The 22,293-nt window shown below is 39.9% G+C and overlaps 1 protein-coding gene across 6 annotated transcripts in view; it reads right to left on the bottom strand.

The window, feature by feature from the left end:
• Window positions 1–22,293, bottom strand: part of ZFPM2 (zinc finger protein, FOG family member 2) — a 445,053-nt gene that overhangs the window by 219,202 nt on the left and 203,558 nt on the right. For all 6 annotated transcript variants that reach the window (XM_073330330.1, XM_073330331.1, XM_073330335.1 and 3 more), the window contains one exon: window positions 5,459–5,577. In XM_073330330.1, coding sequence (XP_073186431.1) covers window positions 5,459–5,577 — 119 coding nt within the window. The remainder of the gene's footprint in view (window positions 1–5,458; window positions 5,578–22,293) is intronic.

Raw genomic sequence — 22,293 nt, forward strand, 5'->3', positions numbered from 1 at the left:
TTGTAATATAAGATTTTGTGCAGGAATGCCTCTTGGTTTGCGTGTTCTAGTACTTGGGGGAATGGTGAAATGTTTTGAAATGACACTTGCAAACATAATGGACCTATTCTGATCTCAAACACTGGGGTAAGTCACGAATAAATCCACAGATGACAACTGAGTTACAATGGTGTAAAACTGGCCTAATCAAGATTAGAATCAGGGCTGTTATTAACTATAGCACTTTTCTATGTAGTAATATACAAAAGTGACTGTATGTTAACAGGAGGGCTAAATCCTTAAAAGTATGTATCCGGGGGCAAAATCTAGCCCATAGCATTCAAGTTAAATTGATAAACACATTACAGTTTAAACAAGAAGTCATAGAGAGCCTATGTAGCTTTTTCAGTGGTCTTAGCCTCCAGTCAATGTGGCAAGTAAACTCTAATATTGTAACTCTAAAGATTAAAAGTGGCTGGGTACTATAGATAGGAGGATTTTAACCTGAAGTGACCAGCCACAGATTAGTGAGTGAATAACTTAACTGCATTTTGAACCTTGGCTGCTCAGACAGTCACGGCACTTCCTAATCAAACTCTTGGATTAGGAAATCTTCTAGAAGAAGTATAGCTTTGGCAGTGAACCTTCAGGATCCCATTAAAGAGTCTCTGCTATATTCCATCGCTAGTCTGGTCCAAAACTACACACTTTACTCTGCTGGATCCTCTCCACAGCCATTTTGAATCCTCTTTTCCTTATCAGGTTGATACAGACCTGCATCATCCTCTCCTCCTTCTGACAGGGACGACAACAATGGGGGGAGGTATGATACAACTGCTCATTGTTTTGCTTCACAAAACCCTGCCACAGGGCACAGATTAACACCAAAAAATAGATGGCTGCAGCCGAAGAAAAACATTTTTCAGAATGCCTCCACTTGATTAATGAAGTAATGGCACAAACCACTGTTTGACTTTCATCATGAGCTATACATTCTTTGCCACTTCTCCTCTAGAAATATCAGCTGTAACTGGGAATTTTCTGCAATGTTCTTTTCTTCTGAAGGGGTCTTATTCCCTCAAAGTTTTTAAAGAAGACCACAGGGATTAAAATGGCTGAGTTTACAATAAAATTATTTTGGTATAGGAGGGGAAAAGACAACCTTTTCTTAAACAAATTTTTAGTGCCTGATCATAGGACTACTTGTGTGAACAGGAACTACCCTCATGGCTGCAGGATCTGAACACAGGATTTTTCCACATTAGCAAATGTTATCTCATCTTTCTTTTCAAATTACATTTGATATATACAAAGACCCAGATTGCAGTGTCAAGAGATAGGCAGGTATCACTACATATCTTGAAAAATCCACCTGTGTATTTGGCACTACTGAGTTTTAGGAGCTATATGTCAATGCACACATTTAAGAGCCTCCAGGCAAGACTGGTGATTAGAATCATACCACCTTCATTCTATAGCAGAGCTCATTGTTTGCTTTATTTTTGTTAAAAAAAAAAACACAGAAATGATTTGATGATAACTTATTTCCTGCAAGCCAGCAGAAGGACACCACCTTTCGGTTCTAGTTTTCTAGTTGTTTGCAACCTGCTACAGCAGGGGCTGCACTTCTATCAGCTACTGTTCAACTTTGATCCACTGTCCTTGAATTGGAAGTGAAAGGTGGGGGGGAGGGGAGGATAAAACCGGTGTGCCCAATTCTCCCTACAGATACTAACTCCATACATGCATCCGAAGGCTAAAGAATATTGCCTAATAGAACTAAGTAAAAAGTGAGTCTTCTTCATTTATTGTGATAATGCAACACTGTAAATACTTCTTAGAGGTATTTTGATACTGTGAGGTATGTGAATGAGACTCTTGACTGACTCCTAGCTGATAAAAATTCAACACTTCTCTTCCTTGCTTAACCATCAGACTTTCCTTAGTTCATCTGGTAGAGCTACTACTTTATGATGTCCATGTCCTGGTATGGACCGTGCACAAGATAGTCAATTAGTGGATTCCATTAAGTCCCTTAGCAATGTCTAGGCACTGCTAACTGGAAGTCAACAACAGCTATTGCTGTTACTATAGTAGCAAATGCCACTTCAATCAGTTGTTCAAGATACCCAACCTTCCACTATTCTGAGATGTATATTGTTAATGTACTTCAAGATAGAACTTGAAAGATCTGAAAAGTATTTGACATCTGGCACAGTGACTCAATTAATTACTCTGTTGAATTAATTACTGTGCTGAATCTCTTGAACCAACAACTGCGAGTTTAAACTCAGCATCAGAGTACTGCCTGGAATATGAACCAGTTTAAAAGAGTATTATTTCATCTTCAGATTTTATTCAAGGCTGACTAAAAGGAGTGTAAGTAGGTAGTATCTTTTGTAATAAGGTAAATAAATCCTCTTTGGGAGATACCATCACACTGCTACCACTCCAAGAATCATTAAGGACAGATAATGAATGACAAGGACTCATGCTCACCCATACATTTCAAGAGTCAGCCATGAGCAGATGTGTTGGATCAAGTATGAAAATCCAACTGCAAATACTGTGAAATGGTAGCCAAGAGTTCACAGAATCTTCCTTTTGTTCCTTTACCAGAGATTTACTTTTAAAGTCTTTCAAAAGATTACTTGATTTATTTATAAGGTTCATCACACCAAAATGTTTGCAGTGGTGAAACCTGCTGTCAAGCACCCATGTGAAACCATGATTGAGTCCTGGGAGGTGTGGCTTTCCCTAGATGAGCTTTTAAAAATATGTATAAATAACAAATAAACAAATACAGCTCCCTTTAAAAACAAAAGAGAGCATGTGTTTTATAGAGAATAGGCATCAAACATGTCAAATAGACAGAAAGATTAAGAATAAAACAGAAAAGCTTCAGAAAAAATATAAAATAAAAACGATTACAAGCTGGCATCAGGATTGTCAGGCCTAAACAATAAATTAAAGATTTATCAAAACGTTGATGTTTTCCTACAGCATTCTAAAGTAACAAGCTAATGCTCAGAGGCAGAGGCCTCAGTAATGGGGAAAGATCACCATTATTTGGGAAAAGTTCTTAGGAAGAAAACAGAGCTGACCAGACCACTCCAATTCCATTTCACAGCAATTCTGGAGGTTTCAAAATCTGTTTTCATTCCAATGTGGAATAAAACCAAAATCTTTTGAATGTTTCCATGAAAGCAGACTCCAAGCTTTTTGATTCAGGAATAGAGGGGGCATGTGTGTTTCTCCCTCTCTAGCCTGGTGGTTAGGGCACTCACATGCTATGTGGAAAAGCCACATTCAAGACCTTACTCTGCATGATTCAGGACTGAGTTTTTCATCCCAGATCAATGCTGGTGCTAGCCCATTGGAGGCCCTAAGCAGGAGTATCCCCCCACCCAACACACACACACAATACTAAAACAGGCAAGTTCTTATAATAAAAAGTGAATGGGGCCCAAAGAAATTGCTTAGTCTGCTTTTGGAGGTTCTGTCCCAGATCACTCTGAATTAGGCAGCGCAAGGGACTAGAACCCATATCTCCCATCTCCAGCTCAGTGCCTTAACCATCAGACTATACAATGAGAGTCGGTATCATTCTCTCTCGCTGATTAAAGCTTTATTGGAACTGATAATTTCCTGAAAGATGTTTCTGTGTTGACAAAACAGCATATTTCAGCAACATTTTGTTTTGTCAAAACTGTTCTGATCAGCTGTAGCAGAGAACAGAAGAGCCCAAATACACCCGTGAGAGACCAAAAACTGGGTAGAAGTCCTGCTCTATTGGCTGTGATTGCACTCCAATTTGTCTAGAGAAACATAACAAAACAGTAGCAGTATCACTGTCACATTGCCAGTTTATTCTAATGATGCCTTTTAGAGCTCCTACATTTAAGGGTCAGTCACCATTTGCACTGTTTCTATTTTATAACCTGCAAATGTTTACTTAAGCTTTATATACATAAGGAAATTTTTGTTAAAATTTCCCACAGATACCATCATTGGTGGTAGCACTAGGTAAAGCAATAATGGAGAGATAGTGCTAGTTACTATGTTATGTAGGCTTGCTCTAAGCAGGTCAGACAACACTGTAACTAAAATACCTGTACCTACCAGGAATACGGTTTACACTAGTGCTCACATACCCATCCCTGCCACCACTGATGGAGCTGAAATGGAAGTAGTAATGGTGGGAAATTTTAGGAGAACATTCCAAGTAGAAATACAGACACAGTGCACAAGATTTTGGTGAAAGGATCAGCTCTGAGATATCCTGGTGCTAAGTGCTTTATAACATAGAGATTAGAGAGACATGAAAGAGCAAACACTTATGGACCAGATTTTCAGAAGAAACCAGAGCCCAATTTGTCACAATGGGAACTGTTGGGTGCTGAAAATCTTCCCCCTTTTTAGGTTCCCAAAATGGGACCTGAGCTCTTTTGAAAATTTAGTCCCATTTATGGATGCTGAGAACTTGGAAAAACTAGCTCTATTGTGTCTAGACTATTAATCCATAATATGGATTAGTGCTTTTAGATTTAAAAAAACCCTCTATATTAAAAGGGTTAAGAAACATTAAGGTTTAAAAATGGGTACTGCAAATATAGAGTAACTACAGTATTTCTTCATTACAATTTTTAATAGGCATACTTGCATGACAATTATGCAGCAAATGTATTTTAAATATGGAAATGCATTTCTATGATATACTGTAATGAAAAAGTTTCACAATTTTTTATGTCAATAATGTGTGCATGAAACCTCTGTAATAGCAGGCACTGATCTGCTAAACAGTAACTGCTCCAAAGCTCTATCCTTTCAAAGAAATGCAGATTTTAAGTGTCTAAAACAAAAAAATTAAGAGATAGAAATTACACTATTTTTAACATACTAAATTATGGCTCAGCAGTGCAGTACTTATATGGACCTCTGAGTTCAGCGAAATCAGGGCTAATTTGGACTATACCTCACATAATTCTAGGCACCCATGTCAGAATCCTTCAATACCTTGACATAATGGCTGCAAGTTGATGACAGATTCTGTAGCTCTCAATATCCTTATGTTTAGTAGGGGTTAAATTAACTTTTATACAGGTTAACATAGTTATTGTGTATTTTCTATATACTTTGTTAATATGAATTGTTCAATAATTAATTTGTGCTCTGAAAAACCCCCTCTGATATGTTATTAAAAGTGAAAGGCATCAGTTTGGCTCAGCAGATAAGGTAAGAATCATCATATAACTCTCCTAATTCTAAAGTAACAACTTTAGAACCATTAATCTGTGCCTTGCATAACTCTTTGTAGACTGCTGCCATAGATGGACTGCTTGGAAAAGATCCAAATAGCACTGTCCATAAAAGCTTACAATGGCTTGATTTTAAGTGATTTGGTTAAGTAGCAATAAAGACTAACTCCTAAGGGATGACAAACAGCATAGCAAAGTCAACTCACTGGGCATCTACATACCAAGGTGTTATTATTCAGACCCATCTTCCCAGCAAAAGGCCCCCATGTTGTTCCAACTGGAAGCTGCTGCCGACTCTGAATCTTGCGCTCCCCATCCTTCTGGAATATCTCCAGCTCTCCTGCAAACAAAGAAAACAAGCAATCTTTAGAGTACTTTCACTTGTGCCTTGACAACAACCACCTTCGTCTTTGTGTTTGTTTTACATGCACAATGTTCTGAGGACCCATATAATGAGAATTAATTATGCTTGTCTGAAAAACAACTGATCTTGTCATCCTGAGAAAAAAAAACTAAACCTTTTTCCTTATAATTATATTCAAATTTGGGTTATAAAGTCCCATTTCTTTCTTGCATCTTTTCACACCCATTATATTTTGAAGGCATTTTTATTTGGTAAGTCTTTGAGAATGAGAGAGAATAACAGTTATTCAAGAGGCTTTGATCGAATGCTGAGGAGGAGATGATGGCTGCAGAAAGAAAAAGTGCAACAGGAAGTACAACACTGGGGTTAACATCCTTCCTGCATTTCACTGTCACAAACAGCCAAATTCTGAAGTCTATACTCAAAATTTTTGCAATATATTGCAAAATTTCTATTGGGCTACATTCTTTTCTCATTTACACCAATGTAAATACAGAGTAACCCCACTGACTTTGGTGGAGTTCCTCTGGGTTTATACAGGTATATAGATAAAAATAATTTATCTCAACTAAAGTTTTGCCTGAGTCAGGGTTTCAGGATTTGACCTGAAGTAATTAAGACTAGTAGATCTAGTGCCAATATGTTTGCTCTAAGAAAAGTAAGAAAAAGTGGGGGTCAAAAACTCTGTCACTTTTTATTTTATTTTCTTCCACTGGAAAAAAATCATAATGTAACTCTGTGCTACTTTCTCTCACTTACAGAGAGGAATTAAAGACTGAAATTATTATTTCTAAACATGAAGTTACTATCTTTCTGAAAGTAACACTTTCAAAACTAAACGAAAGTATTTCTTTATTTCACTGTTTAACTTCCCCTCTCACTGATCTAGTGGAAAAAAGGAGGGGAAAAAGGGGGCACTTTTCCAGAATTTTAAAACAAAAAATATCAAAAATACTGAAAAATTGCAAGTTTTTTTCTGAAAATTTTCCCTTTTACATTTTTACAAGATACAAAAACATTTCTTAAAACAATTTTGCCAAAAAAATTGTTTCATACAAAATCCCATTTTTGACAAATACATTTTTCAACATACTGTTGCCCATCTGAGCTCCGGCCTCTATGAAGTTAGCTATTCTGGATGAAATCATTTCCATATTGAAGTCAATGGCAAAACTCACACTGACTTCAATGGGGCCAGAATTTCACCTCGCTTTCCCTTTATGGTATGTCCTATTCTTCCCTTCATATATTGATCAGCTGTGACAATAATTCTTGTCTTCCACATCAACATAATTCTTCCCATCAACTACAGGTAGTATTATATGAATCACAACTGTGATTTTTCACAAAGATCAGAGATTCTGCCTACTCAATTACTAAACTGGATGCCTATCCTGGATTTAGGGCTGGTGATGGTTGCAAAATTGAACTTGTGGGGGTGGGAATGAGGGGAATGAGAATCTCTCCCTTGCTGGCAAGCAATCCCACAAGCTTTCAACACATCTCCCATACTAGTCACTCATATGAATATCTGGCTTTATGATACATCCAGACTGTGGAGAAGGTTTTCCTTGTTCATGGGAATAAACCCCGACCATTTTCCAAGGAGCAGAATTGGTTCTGGGCTCTGTTTCCAGGCAAGATATCTGTATTTCAGTAGTGAGTACTGCAGATTGCAAAAATACTCCATTAAACATTGTGGTCCATATCCTTCATGTAAACTGGCACAAATCCAGTCAGCTATATTGGTTTACACCAGTTTATAAATATGAGAATAAGTATTCTTTATAATGACAGCTTCAGACATTTGCAAAGGTGATATATAAATTGGAAAGGTTAATTATGTAGCAATTATATCCAACATACATTTTTTAAAATTTCTATAGGAATACTGAGAGAAATGAAATTAACTTTTGAACAATCTCTGTAAGATAATTAGAGATGGGGGGCTTTTTGGAACTGCAGGTCAACATGTTGAACATACACACACTGTAGCATTTTCTACATAAAGATGAAACCAGGAGCATTTGCTTGCCTTTTTACACACTAAAAAAAGCCAAGTCTATGGACATGTCACATTTAACTGATACCAGAGGAATCATGAGAATCTTTGAAAACCCTTTCAAAAAATAATTCAGCCTCCCTTTCTGCCACTGACATTTTTCATCTGAAAAGGGTTCAGATTCAGTCAAACAGTGACTCTTTATCTGCACCTGTGGATTTACAACAGGCCTGTCTTTTAATGGATTAAGAACGACAAATTTAGGGCAGATCATCCAGTGATACCCAAACACCGAGAAAAGTTTTAAAGTGCACACGTTTATGCTTTCTTTTATTTAAATAAGTAAGAGTCCTAATATTAACTGTGTATCTTAAAAGATGTTTAGGAAGGAAACAGGCATAAAAAAACCAGTAATCACTTTCCAAAATAATGGATGTTTTTTTCTTCCACGTTGGCTACCGAATAGGTTACCATGTGCTTTCCCCCTCTTTTATTCTCTTTTGCTGTGTTAAGCCTAAATGTGTATTTTGGTGCAAACCACGGATTTCATCATTGCATTGCAGTTTTATATCAGTGTCACTCCCGTTTGAGTAGCTCAATGGTGAATCATGTCCAAGCTGTTTTAAAATATGCTCTTCTAGGGTTATAATATAATAGGGTTATAATAGATGCCTAGTAGCAACTACTGTAGTGAAGGCCGTGAAACACAGTGTATTATATCCCCCTCATTTCCCACGTTCATATCTTTTCAGAACAAGACACCTTGTAGGCCAAAATTTTCCATGCTTAGATTTACCTGAAGCTACATTTGTTTCAGCAGCCATTTTAAAGTTACAGATCAGTATGTGTGTATGTGGGGGGGGGGGGGGAGTGTTACATTTTATCCCATTGTAAACAAACCATGCTTTCTTTGAACAAGGATGAAACAAAAAACAAATAAAGTTTGATCCTTGGCACAGTTGTTCTTCTCACTCAGGACCTTTGCTTGACTTAGGGAAAAATGAAATTTAACAAGTATTGACTTCAAAATCACCTCTGAGCAAGTCTGATATACATTTATTAAGATTTTGTACCAGAACCTGTGTCCTTATCCCATTTGTGACATCACTACATATGTTCCTCTGCTTGAGCAGAAAGGGCCAGAGGTTGGCACCTCAGTTTGTAGGAGAAAGATAATAAATATCACTATTAGAAATCCTCCTCCAGTCTCCCCTAAACATTGAGGATGGGGGGGAAATCAGAGTTTTAGGGTGTCTGACATTTTCATTGCATTTTACAATCTTCTATAAATTTGAATTTCCGTGTAGAGTGGAAGATACCAAAACTGTGGCAAGGAGGGGATCAAACTTGTGAGATGAAAGATCAATGGCTCTTCTGTAGTTTCTGTCTTGCTTGTTTATGGCATGTTCCCCTTAGATCTAAGCAAGTGACCTCAGAGTTATGGCCCAGCGGCCACTCTGTGAATCTCAGAGGAGACTGTATTAAGAAGAAAATCTGCATTTGAATATGAATTGAAAAGGAGTCCCATAAGCCTTACTCTAACTGGAGAGTTTGGGTCAGTCCTGACAATACAAGATGGAAGTAGGGGGCATAGTGCTCTGAGACGCTGCTGTCCCTTCCCTGACTGCGGCTACTCAGAATCTCCCCAGCTGACCACTCTACCACATTGCAGAGAAGGGAAAAGAAGAACTGGTTACTCTATTGCGTGATTACCAGGCAAGAGTAGGAATCCTGGGCATAGTGGTATAAGAGCTTGACGGGCACTGCCTTTCCTGAGGGAAGTCCCTTCCCCACACAGCCACCGAGGGGAAAAGGGGAAAAGCTGACGGCCAACAACCAGTAAAAGCTCTCTGATTCTGTACTTCAGCCCAAAGGGAGCGGAAAATTCTATGCACAATGTGCTGTTTGCAATTTCTGCCTATTTGTAATCTTTACTGGACAACTTTGACATGGAACTAATGTATATATTTACATTTAATAACAAGTGATAACAAGCACAATTCATACACAGAGGTCAAGAATATAGTATTTGAATGCATCATGACTAGTATGCCAAATTTTAACATCAGACTCTTAGTTATATTTTGCTGTATTCATTCAGCAATGCATCCCCAGACCTGCTAATTGTCCTATTGAGAAGTACAGTAGAGAGCATAACTAAGGGGCCACTAAGAAACATGGGCAAATAGATGTCCTGCCTTTAAGATTTGTAAATTAGGTACAAACTGGAATTAACGGACATTTCAGTTTTCGTGATAGTTACTTCACTTTCCTTTGCTGTACAGCAACTTACTTTTTGCAGCTTGTTCTTCAAGAACATCCTTATTTCCAGCTTGCTGAGTAAGTTTATACAAAATATTTGAAACACATTGTATGGGCTAATCAATTTTGGTAAAAGATAATGTTGTTAGTGTTGTGGGCTGTTTCTCTTATCTTGTTGATATAGTATACTTTTAAAGTCTGTGATTACTCAAAGACTTATGATAGCTGCACTGTAAAAGAAGCCCCGAGTCATGACTCACTAGTACAGCTACAAAACATCCCATGGCTTTTAAGATATCAGGCCACCTTGGTGGATCTTGGGACAGAAATAAAGGACTCCACTGTAGGAAATTCTTTCCTATTTGTAGATATTGTAAGGGATGCCCATAAATCCCTAGTAATTAAGGGAACATGTTCTATGCTTTTCAATAAATCATAACCCACTTTTTTATAACTTCAGAAAACATGTAGTGTTTTGTATAACAGTGGTACCCAGTAGCAGTTATTGGTCCTTTACAGGATTTGACCATGGTTTCAAATATCAGAGGAATCTAAGTACAGCAAAAATAGTACAATAAATGGTATTTTCTGGACATGGTAACCACTAACTTTCATCCATCTGCCCACATTCTAGAGTAAGAAACAAGGGTGCACACAGCAGAAGGTGATTGACAGGCAGCACCTGTTTGGCACAATTACTCTACTCATAAATAATTTTGCCTCCATCTATATATTTTAAATATTGAAAAAATTGCAGGAAAGCACTTGGCAACCTAATGGCAATAACCTTTTATTAGGAATAGCCTTATAACAGGAGCCCATTTAGCAAAAGTGTATGGGCCAGATCTTCCTCTGGTGTAAATGGATGTTCGCTCACTGACTCCACTGGAGCTCTGCCAATTTCCACTGGCTAAGGCTCTTGCCCTATATAGGTATATTTCTTCATGTCTGAGAAACTGTATATTGTAGAATCAAATATGGATAGCCGTAAAGTCACACTGAGTTCAAAAAGCTCTCAAAGGTTGTTGAAATCCTCAATCTCTGACAAGGCCAGCAAAGGTGCCTGAAGTATGGCATACAGTACCTTTTACTGATCTACAATTTAACTATTGGATAGCTGCCTGCCTGGTTACATACAGTAATGGTTTAAGTGGGACATTTAACTGGTGATTCTCTCCACTACAAAAATGAAGCTAAGCTACTGTGCACACCTCTGAATACTGTAAAAAAATGGTTACTCACCTTCTCATAACTGTTGTTACACCTCTACTGTTCGAGATGTGTTGCTCATGTCCATTCCATTTAGGTGTGTGCATGCCGCATGCATAGTCATCAGAAGGTTTTTCTGCTAGTAGCACCCATAGGTTTGGCTGTGGAGCCCCCTGGAGTGGAGCCCTCATAACGGTGAATATAGGTCCTTGCCGACCCGCCGCCTCTTCAGTTCCTTCTTGCTAGCTACTCCGACAGAGGGGAAGGTGGGTGGGTCTTGGAATGGACATTAGCAACATGTCTCAAAGAACAACAGTTACAAGAATGTGAGTAACTGGTTTTTTTTGAGTGCTTGCTCATGTTGATTCCAATTAGGTGACTCCCAAACCCTAAATAGGAGGTGGGGTCAGAGTTCATGGAATCACTGACTGGAGCACCGCTCTGCCAAATGCTGTATCATCTCTGGTGTGCTGGCTGATAGCATAATGAGAGGTGAAAGTGTGACCATGTCGCCACCCTGCAGATCTCCTGGATCAGGACCTGGGCCAGGAACACTGCCAAGGAAGCCTGCTCTCTTGTGGAATGTGCCATTAGTGCAGGAACCTTTGCCAGATCTTAGCATGCCCGGATACAGGATGTGATCCATGATGAAATTCTCTGTGATGAGACCAGGAGGTCCTTCATTCTATCCACAACTGCCATGAACAACTGGTTCGATTTACGGAATGACTCTGTGCGTTCAATGTAAAAGGCCAGTGCTCGTCGAACATCCAAGGAATGTAGCCTTTGTTCTCAGCTATCCACGTGAGATTTAGGATAAAAGACCAATAGGAAAATGTCCTGACCAGCGTGGAATTGGGACTCAACTTTTTGGAGAAAGGCTGGATGAGGCCTGAGTTGCACCTTGTCCTTATAAAAAACGGTATAAAGGAGGATCGGAGGTTAGAGCTTTAAGCTCTGATTCTCTCCTTGGTGACATAATGGCAACTAGGAAGGCCACCTTCCATGATAGGTAGAGCAATGAACAAGTCACCAGGGGTTCAAATGGGGGCCCCAATAGTCTTGACAGGACCAGGTTGAGATCCCACACTGGGATTGGTTGCCTAACCCGCCTGTCCACACCTTTCAGGAAACAACTGACCATCAGGTTGGCGAAGACTGAACATACGGCTGCTCCTGGGTGGAAGGCTGATATGGCTGCCAGGTGGACCTTGAGTGTTGATGTCAAGAGGCCCTCTGTTTTAGGTGTAGTAGGTAGTCTAAGATGAGTAGTATGGGTGCCTGCGTCGGGGGAGCGCGAACCTGAGAACACCTAATTGCAAATCTTGTCCGCTTGGGCAGGTAGGTGGCCCTGGTGGATAGTTTCCTGCTACCAAGTAGGACGTCCCTAACGGGCTCGGAGCACATGAGCTCCATTGGGTTTAGTCATGAAACTTACAAGCGGTGAGGTGGAGAGACTTCAAGATTGGGATGATGAAAGCAACTGTGGTCTTGGGTAATCAGGTCCGGAAGCAGGGGCAATGAGATTGGAGCATCCATCGACAGTTCCAGGAGCGTGGTATACCAGTGCTGGCGAAGCCGCCTTATCCCTGAGGATCTTGAGCAGAACCTTGTGGACGAGCAGAAATGGTGGGAATGCGTACAATAGGTGGTCCATCCAGGAGAGGAAGAACACGTCCACAAGAGAGCCCAGACTCTGATTCCAGAAGGAACAGAACCAAGGGCATTTTCTGTTGCTCTTCATGGCGAACAGGTCGATTTGAAGAACTCCCCACCTTTGGAAAATGTTGTGCACTATGTCGAGGCAGACAAACCACTCGTGACTGTGGAAGGATCTGCTGAGGTAGTCTGCCAGCTCCTTCTGAGAACCTGTGTGGTAAGATGCTTCCAGGTGAATAGAGTGGGCTATGAGGAAGTCCCACAGTTTGAGGGCTTCCCAACATAGGGGAGAGGAATGAGCTCCACCTGTCTTATTTATATAAAACATCAAAGTTGTGTTGTCCGTCATGACCCCCACACACTTCCCTTGCAAATGGGCCTTGAAGGTTTGGCATGCTAGTTGGACCGCTCTCAGCTCTTTGTCGCTGATGTGGAGTGAGAGCTCATCTTGCGACCACAGACACTGCGTCTGGAGTTTCCTCAGGTGAGCACCCCATCCCAATGCTGACACATCTGTCACCAGGGACAGAGAGGGCTGGGGCTTGTCAAAGTTGACTCCCTCACACACCTCCTGTGGGTTGAGCCACCAATGAAGAGACTCGAGAACTGCCACTGGGAGGGTGACCATCTTGTCCAGACTGTCACGTCTGGCCTATAGGCTGACGCTAGCCAAGCTTGGAGAGGTCTGAGCTTCAGGTTCACGTGTTGTTCCATGTATGTACTTTCCTCCATGTGGCTGAGGAGCTTCAAGCAACCCCTTGCTGTGGAGGCGGGTACCGCTTGAAGCTTTGAATTACGTCTGTCATTGAAACTATGAAAACTAGGGGAAGCACTTGTGAAGGCAAGCGACCACAGTTCCAATGACCATCACTGGTGGTAAGAAGGAACTGAAGAGGCAGTGGGTTGGCAGGGACCTATTATTCACTGCCATTAGGGGACTCCACAGCTGACCCAATGGGTGCTGCTAGGGGAGAAACCTGCCAACGACTGTGCACGCAGCGTACACACACCTAATTGGAATCAACATGAGCAAGCACTCGAAGAAGAACACAATGAATTTACATAAAAGACATGGTGTCCCATTTATGCTGTTGCAATTCCTCTCAAAACAAGGTAGAGCTCAGCATATAAAATGATCATGCACTTGCCTGATGGACTTAAAGTACCTTATCGGGATGCCTCTTCTAAATTCTCCACTCTCAGTTCTCAAGTCTCTGAGACACAACACACACTAAAATACAGTTTTGAACATAAACTTGAAATACAACGTTCTCTATTCAAGTACTCCAGTCAAAACCTGATAAATCAGGCTAGCCATGCAGTGATCTTATCCTTTCTGACTCTTTAATAAATCGAACCTTGTAAGTTCACACTGTTGGAAGTTGTCACTAAATGAAATTGTGACCTTATCCGATGCGTGAACTTATCCTGCTGACAACTACATTTATTGTGTGGATAAGAAAGCAAAAAAAAAAAAAAACCAAAAAACCCCACAACTTTTGATAATTGTGATCTAGGCCATATGTAACTTTAACATATGGGATCTTTTTGATGTTCCATTAATGATTGGCTATGATCAGACCCTCTACTCAGAGAAAAACGTTCTCCATAGGTAAGTGCCAGGGACACTGGAAGACAGTATTAAAAGTGCATGAAGAGGTACTGGGTGACAGCAGTGAATCAGAAGCTATTAGCCTAACACAAAGAGCTTTGAATTAGCTTGTAATTGCACCAGAAAAGATAACATAATGGAGGTGGCAAAATAGAAACACTCCCCTTTCACAGGATTCATTCAGTAGCTGAAAACCCTAAAACAAGTAACTGGAAATCTATGTACTGGTAACCTAAAGCATGCTCAGTCACAGCACTCCTTGATGAATGCATAATACGCCCGTTTGCCACACCGACTGGAAGTTACCATAACTAATGCTGAAGAACATCAGTTGATAAGGTTATTAATAGAGATATGATATGAAAATGCCCAATTGTCTGTTACAGTGTTTGTCTGTCAAGTACTAAATATATTGTTACTTAATTCAGTTTAAGTATGAAAGTTAGCTCACACTTCTCCATAACTGATAGCACTGTATTCCATTCTGAAGTGTATTAGCTCTGGAAACAGGTGACTTGGCAGGTGTTACAGTTGGATCTATTTCACAGCACTACAAAATCTACTGTGGGATATGTACAGCTGCTGTGGCTGTCACATTAGAAACGGTCTTACATACACATGAGGAAAGGTCACACTAGGGTTCAAACAGAACCAGGCTAAATCACAATTGATCCTTTTTAAAAAACAAACTGAAGTTACATTCCTAAGAAAAGTACACTGACAACTACTAGTATACTACATACCTATTAACCCTGACAACTTTCCTTCACCCTGGTGATGCCCCCACAATCCTGCTGACCTAATGGTTAGGGAGAAAACAATGAAAGTGCTTCTATTTCCCTATGTAATGTATCCTCACACCTTCTTGTCAACTGTCTGAAATGGGCCATCTTGATTATCACTACAAAAGTTTTTTTCTCCTGCTGATAATAGCTCATCTTAATTAATTAGCCTCTTAGAGTTGGTATGGCAACTTCCACCTTTTCATGTTCTCTATATGTATATATATCTTCTTACTATATGTTCCATTCTATGAATCTGATGAAGTGGGCTGTAGCCACGAAAGCTTGTGCTCAAATAAATTTGTTCATCTCTAAGGTGCCACAAGTACTCCTGTTCTCTTTTTTCCATAATACATATACTCTTGCTGCTGCTTATCTGCCTTTAGTACCATCATGGCCATATCCATTCTCTCTCTCACTCACATAGCTCCTGCAGGAGGAGGGGGAAGCATATTTGCTCATGTACTTCCTTCCCCTATTCTGTAAGAGACTCTCATCGTCCACAATATGAGCCCCAGGAAGCAAAGGGAGTGAAAGAACATGTCAGGGAGAGGGTAGGGAAAAAAACAGGAAGAGAGAGCCTGGGAAGTGTGTTGCGGAAAGCATAGAAGGGGAGAAAAAGGGGATGGATAGAATCAGGAGAGAGAGAGGGTGCCTGGTGAAGGAGTAAATGAGGGGAGAGAAACTGGGCTTGGTGAGGGGTGAAAGGGAGCCCCTGGAAAACAACAAAACTATTCACATGAGTAAGAGAAAAATTCAGCTCACTGTGTGACCCTAAGTAAATTAGTTATTCACTGTCGGTGAGATTCGCAAAAGAGTGTAGTCACCTATGTCCAACATTTAGGCACCACTAAGATAATCAAACTCCTGGTCAGCTGCCACCTAAGCCTGTGCGTGCCTAAATCTCCACTGTTAAAGTTCCCTTGGTGCCTACGTTTCTGCCAGAGAGCAAGTGCACAGCCATCTCAATGTAGGCACTCAGATTGCTATTTCATGCATAAGTCCCAGCGGGATCCTCAAACGAGGCATTCCCCAATGTATTTTGCCCGTATGGGCCCAATCTGGTTGATGTGCTCACACAAAATAGCCACACTCCTCTCTCTGGCATTTCCTACGTGCTAGATTAGGTGGCTCCCAGCTCACCACGCTCAGTTTTTTGTGGAACTCATTCTTAGGCATCTAACTCTCTCCATACATTGTACACAGAGTCTAGTACCCAAACCTGGGGCTGCGGTTTCTACTGGGAAGCAAAGGACCCAAAAGTTAAGCACTGCAACACTCAGCATTGCAATGCCCAAGTCCCTGGGTGGATCTGGCCCTCTGTACCTCAGTTTACTTATCTGTAATGAGGAGTTTCACCAGTTTTGCAAGGCTTTGTAAAGCAATCTGAGACCCTTCGAAGAAAGGCATTATAAAAGTACAGCATTCAAAACAACATTATCTTGAGTGATGTCAGAATGTACCTTTTTAATTTCTTCAGCAAATCCCCATGACTCCCAATGAGAAAACTCTATGTACTCAAGGCCTCTCTCTGTAGTTCTAATGTGCCCATATTATCATGCTATCTGAACACCTAATTTGAAAAAGTATTTCAATTCCTCCTGCATGTTTTTTCCAGGTTATTTGTTAATAAAGATAGCCAATTTCACAACTCACCCAGACCAGTCAGGAATCACTGAGATCTGGCTGGATGAGGCTGCAGGCCTTTTTTTTTTTTTTTTTTTTGGCATGGCTGGTTCTAGCCTGGTATTCAGCAATTCATCAATTGTATGGAGAATGAAGAGGGTTCATGAAGCTGGGGTTGACAGGTGCATAAAGTGCTAGCTGTAAGACTGGAAGAGAAAGGCCATTGCTGTGATTTTTTTCATCCTACTTTAATTGTACAAGGTCCACTATGGAGATATGTTTATTTGAGTATCCTGATATTTCTTGTGTCCCTAATTCTGGACCAAAGTATATGGTTTTGCTGTTGTATGTACCACCAAATGCAGGGGGGATGTTAAAGCTCAATTCTCTGAGTGGTGTCTAACATACCATTAAAGGTTTTTTAGATTATGTCCGCCATATAGCTTCATGAAAGTACTGGATTCAAGGATCTCAATTCATCTGAAATTAAACAGCTCTGTAATTCCATGGGGTGGAGAACGTTTTTAATCTTTGTGCAGTGTTAGATGAGTAAATATGTCCTATAACCTATATTATCTACCCTAATATGAAACTTCCTTGAATTTGTGATTCTTGTGATAGGTTGCTATACTTATCTCTGATGTAAAGAACCATTGCTAAGAAGGTTGTACTATCAAGAACAATACTTTATTTGTACTTTTCAAGGATCAATCTCAAGATACTTTATGAATATGAATTAGATGAGTCTCACAACACCCTACTGAAGTATGTGAAATATGTAAATATTACTATATTCACTTTTTCGAGGGGAAATTGAGGCACAGAGAGGCTAGCATTTTGAAATGTGTATGTCCAAAGTTAGGAACCTAAGTGCATGTTTGGGAACTTTTTTCGGAGATGCTGAAACTTGCAGCTCCCATTTACTCCCATGATTGGTACCTCTAAAAATCAGCCCACTTCTCTAATTGACTTAATATAGATTTTGGCCAAGAAGACTTGTGCAAGGTCTCAGAGACAGCAGCCAAGTTGGAAATAGGATTCCTGTCTTTCATTTCCCCTCTTTACCATGGGTCACAATGATTCTGTCAAAATAAGAATTTCAGTTCTAGAAGTAGTACAGTATTGCTGGAAAAATGCAGTAACCAAGTCAGTAGTGCCAAATGAGATCAAAAGAATGTCAAGGGGACACAAAATATATGTCCTTCGGAATGGTTTAGAGCTTCTTTCCTTTGGTTTAGAGTCCTATGACACCTTATAGACTAACAGACGTATTGGAGCATAAGCTTTCGTTGGTGAATACCCACTTTGTCGGATGCATGTAGTGGAAATTTCCAGAGGCAGGTATAAATATGCAAGCATATTGCCACTACATTCATCCGACGAAGTGGGTATTCACTCACGAAAGCTTATGCTCCAATATGTCTGTTAGTCTACAAGGTACCACAGGACTCTTTGCCGCTTTTACAGATCCAGACTAACACAGCTACCCCTCTGATACTTTCTTTTGGTTATCTGTCAGCTAACTTAAATGTATAATAACTTCCTTCCCCACGATATGAAATACTACATTAGCCTCAATGAAACTCTGCATTTTGTGACAAATAATGAAGAATTATCCACCATCATTTAAGTGTCCTGTTTTTTTATTACATTCTTTTGATTCTTTGCAGTAGATTGAATCAAAGGGTTATTATTGAACTGAAAAGGTTTAAAAAAGAAAAAGTAATGTCAATTAATAATAACAATTCCTTCTTATCCTCTCTTGGTGGAGTACTGTAGGGATATTAGAGCAGAAGTATAATTTGTTACTGAGTATTAAGTTTATTGAGTAACAAGGGTTAAGTACACAGAAAACAATCACAATGTAAGGCTGAAGGGTGACATCCCTAATTTCCTGGCTGGTAAAACTGGCAGCTTCCCAAATACAATGAATGAATGAATGAATTGACAAATAAATAAATAAATACTCCACTCTTCCTCCCCTTCTGCCCCCCATCCCCATTTAAAATGACATACATCAACACCTGGCTCTCCAGTGAAAAGAAGAGCTCTTTTTTAGCTGTGACTACAATTTCAACTTACTGTGTGATGTCTTTCAATTAATAACCACTCCTTTCCTTTCTTACAGACAGGAACTGTTTGCCAGACAGGAAGTCTAGGGTACATCTACACAGCATTTTGGACCCAGTGGGAATGAGCCTCCCAGCTTCGGTTGACAGGCATGGGGTTATGGGGCTTGTCCTAGTGCTCTAAACATACTGGGGAGACAGTGCTTTGAAGTTGTGGCTTGGGCTCTGAAGTCCACCCTGTTTCCTAGGCTTCAGAGCTCAAGCTCCTACCCAAGTCACCACTTCACAGCACTGTCTACACAGTTATTTCTACAGTGCTACCATGAGCCCTGCTAGCCCAAATCTGTCAAATTGGACTGGAAGACTCACTCCCATTCACTCACTGTGCAGACATACCCTCAGAGTAGAGAATGTTTGGTTGGTGGCGAGTTTAAATTGGCATTAGATCTCTATACTTTTTTTTTATTTTTAAGAACAAAATTCATCTCAGTTAACAGAATACATAATGCATTAATTTAAAAGGGACCGGGGCAGACAAGCTCACTGTGTGCCTCTCACTCCAGTACCTCCAGAGAAACAATTAACTATAGGAGCTTCTTGTCAGAAAACAACTTCTTCTAAAGATGTAAAACACTCATGATTCACTATAATTACTGTACAAAGTAGGGTTTAAAATAATTGAAATGTTTTTTTTCTTGTAGAGACTGACTGCCATGGAACAGTGGAACATCAGTGGAAAGCATACGGTTTTCAGAGACATAAAATAGCTTATTCTGTACAGAAGAGGAAAACATACCTGCTGGAAAAAAGAAAAGGAGTACTTGTGGCACCTTAGAGACTAACCAATTTATTTGAGCATGAGCTTTCGTGAGCTACAGCTCACTTCATTGGATGCATACTGAAGTAAGCTATAGTTCACGAAAGCTTATGCTCAAATAAATTGGTTAGTCTCTAAGGTGCCACAAGTACTCCTTTTCTTTTTGCGAATACAGACTAACACGGCTGTTACTCTGATACCTGCTGGAAGTAACTGATTAGTTACAAGAACTATGAAATAAAGGAAATAAGTTAAATAAAACTTAAAGTTTTATTGATTAGGCATAGAAAGACAAAGCAATTGCTCTTCACTATTTGCAACAAGATGCACTGTAAAGAGAGGAGGCCAGTCCTATTCAACATATTCATAAATAATCTGGAAAAAGGGACAAACAGTGAGGTGGCAAAATTTGCAGATGATACAAAACTACTCCAGATATTTAAGTCCCAAGCAGACTGTGAAGAGCTATGAAAGGATCTCACAAAACTGGGTGACTGGGCAACAAAATGGCAAATGAAATTCAATGTTGATAAATGCAAAGTAATGCACATTGGAAAACATAATCCCAACTATACATATAAAATGATGGGTCTAAATTAGTTGTTACCACTCAAGAAAGATCTGGAAGTCATTGTGAATAGTCCTCTGAAAACATCCACTCAATGTGCAGCAGCAGTCAAAAAAGTGAACAGAATGCTGGGAATAATTAAGAAAGGGATAGATAGTAGGACAGAAAATATCATATTGCCTCTATATAAGTCCATGGTATGCCCACATCTTGAATGCTGCATGCAGATGTGGTCGCCCCATCTCAAAAAAGATATATTGGAATTGGAAAAGGTTCAGAGAAAGGTAACAAAAATGATTAGGGATATTGGACAGCTGCCATATGAGGAGAGATTAATAAGACTGGACTTTTCATCTTGGAAAAGAGACGAGTAAGGGGAGATATGATAGAGGTCTATAAAATCATGACTGGGGTGGAGAAAGTAAATAAGGTAGTCTTATTTACTCCTCATAACACAAAAACTAGGGGTCACCAAATGAAATGAATAGGCAACAGATTTAAAACAAACAGAAGGAAGTATTTCTTCACACAATGCACAGTCAACCTGTGCAACTCATTGCCAGAGGATGTTGTGAAGGCCAAGACACTAACAGGGTTCAAAAAAGAACTAGGTAAGTTCATGGAAGATAGGTCCATCAATGGCCAATAACCAGGATGGGCAGGGATGATGTCCCCAGCCTCTGTTTACCAGAAGCTGGGAATGGGCGACAGGGGATGGATCACTTGATGATTACCTGTTCTGTTCATTCCCTCCGGGGCACCTGGCATTGGCTACTGTCGGAAGACAGGATACTGGGCTAGATGGACATTTGGTCTGACCCAGTAGGGTCATTTTTATTATCTATTGAGGCCAAATTCATGTCTGATGTCACTCCACTGACTAGAGGAATTGATATTGCTCAAGGAATTTAAGTAAGGGATTTGCATTGAGGCAGGATGTCAAGATGTTTAATCTCATAAAAAGAATTCTAAAGGATATGCCATAACAAATCAATATTACATACAAATACAAATTAAAAGAATATTACTAAGGTTGCAAAGCTAAGTGCTCAAAGGTTAGAAAATAACAGGATTAAGAATGCCTGTGAAACCTTAATTTGCCCCTCTTATGTCTGTTCATTACAATATATTCTTGAATATGTTTATTTTAATTACATGACAACATATTTTTTTCCACAGGACCCCTGCCTCATTCATTGCAAAGTATGGACAGTGCTCAGTTATACAGCAGCTATTCCATATTTTCTTTCATCCTCATTATTCAGTGTGTGACTCTAGGCCTTACTTACTGCACAGTATTCAAACCTGCTCTGAAGACAGAATTATTTATTTCCACATGGGTGCTCATCACACAGTATCTGAGTGCTTCACAATCATTAATGAATTTGTCTTCACAACATCTCTGTGAGGTGTGGGTGTTGTATTATCCCTATTTCACAGATGGGGAGCTGAGGCACAGAGAGATTAAGGTCAAAATATTCCACTAACTTTGGGTGCCCAATTTGAGACACCCAGGGCCTGATTTTACAGAATACTTAGCTTTATATAGCACTTTATATGTTCAAAGCACAGTTCCCACTGACATCAGTTGCATCCCAACATTTCTGCAAATCAAGTTGGGCATCCAGAAAATGAGGCAGGCAGGTATCAGGCAATGCCTAAATATATTAATTTCATTTCCCCCCACTTGCACGTTTACATACATTTTTACCATAATGCAAAGTACTCTCCCTAGATACTAAAATAGACCACATGAAAGAGAGATCCTCTAACCACAAATTGAGCCACCCTGGATAACTTCTTCCAATTTCTACTCATTAGTAGCCAGGAGCACCAATGTAATATCTGTTAAATGAGTGAGACCACCTCAATCCACAATAATCGCAATTTCTGGATGACTTTAAAGTGGAGTCTCATATAGAGAAAATTACAGCAATCCAATGCCTGTGTGAAGAAGGTGTGGACAACCATGGCAAGGTCCTCATCTGGGAAAGAAAAAAACAAAGCCCCAGCCTCCTTGCCAAGAGCAGAAGCTTAAGAAAATGTGTGAAAATGATTGTATTTGGAATGTAATCAGTTGTTTGGC

Source organism: Lepidochelys kempii, chromosome 2, assembly GCF_965140265.1.
Source record: "Lepidochelys kempii isolate rLepKem1 chromosome 2, rLepKem1.hap2, whole genome shotgun sequence".
NCBI classification, from domain to species: domain Eukaryota; kingdom Metazoa; phylum Chordata; order Testudines; family Cheloniidae; genus Lepidochelys; species Lepidochelys kempii.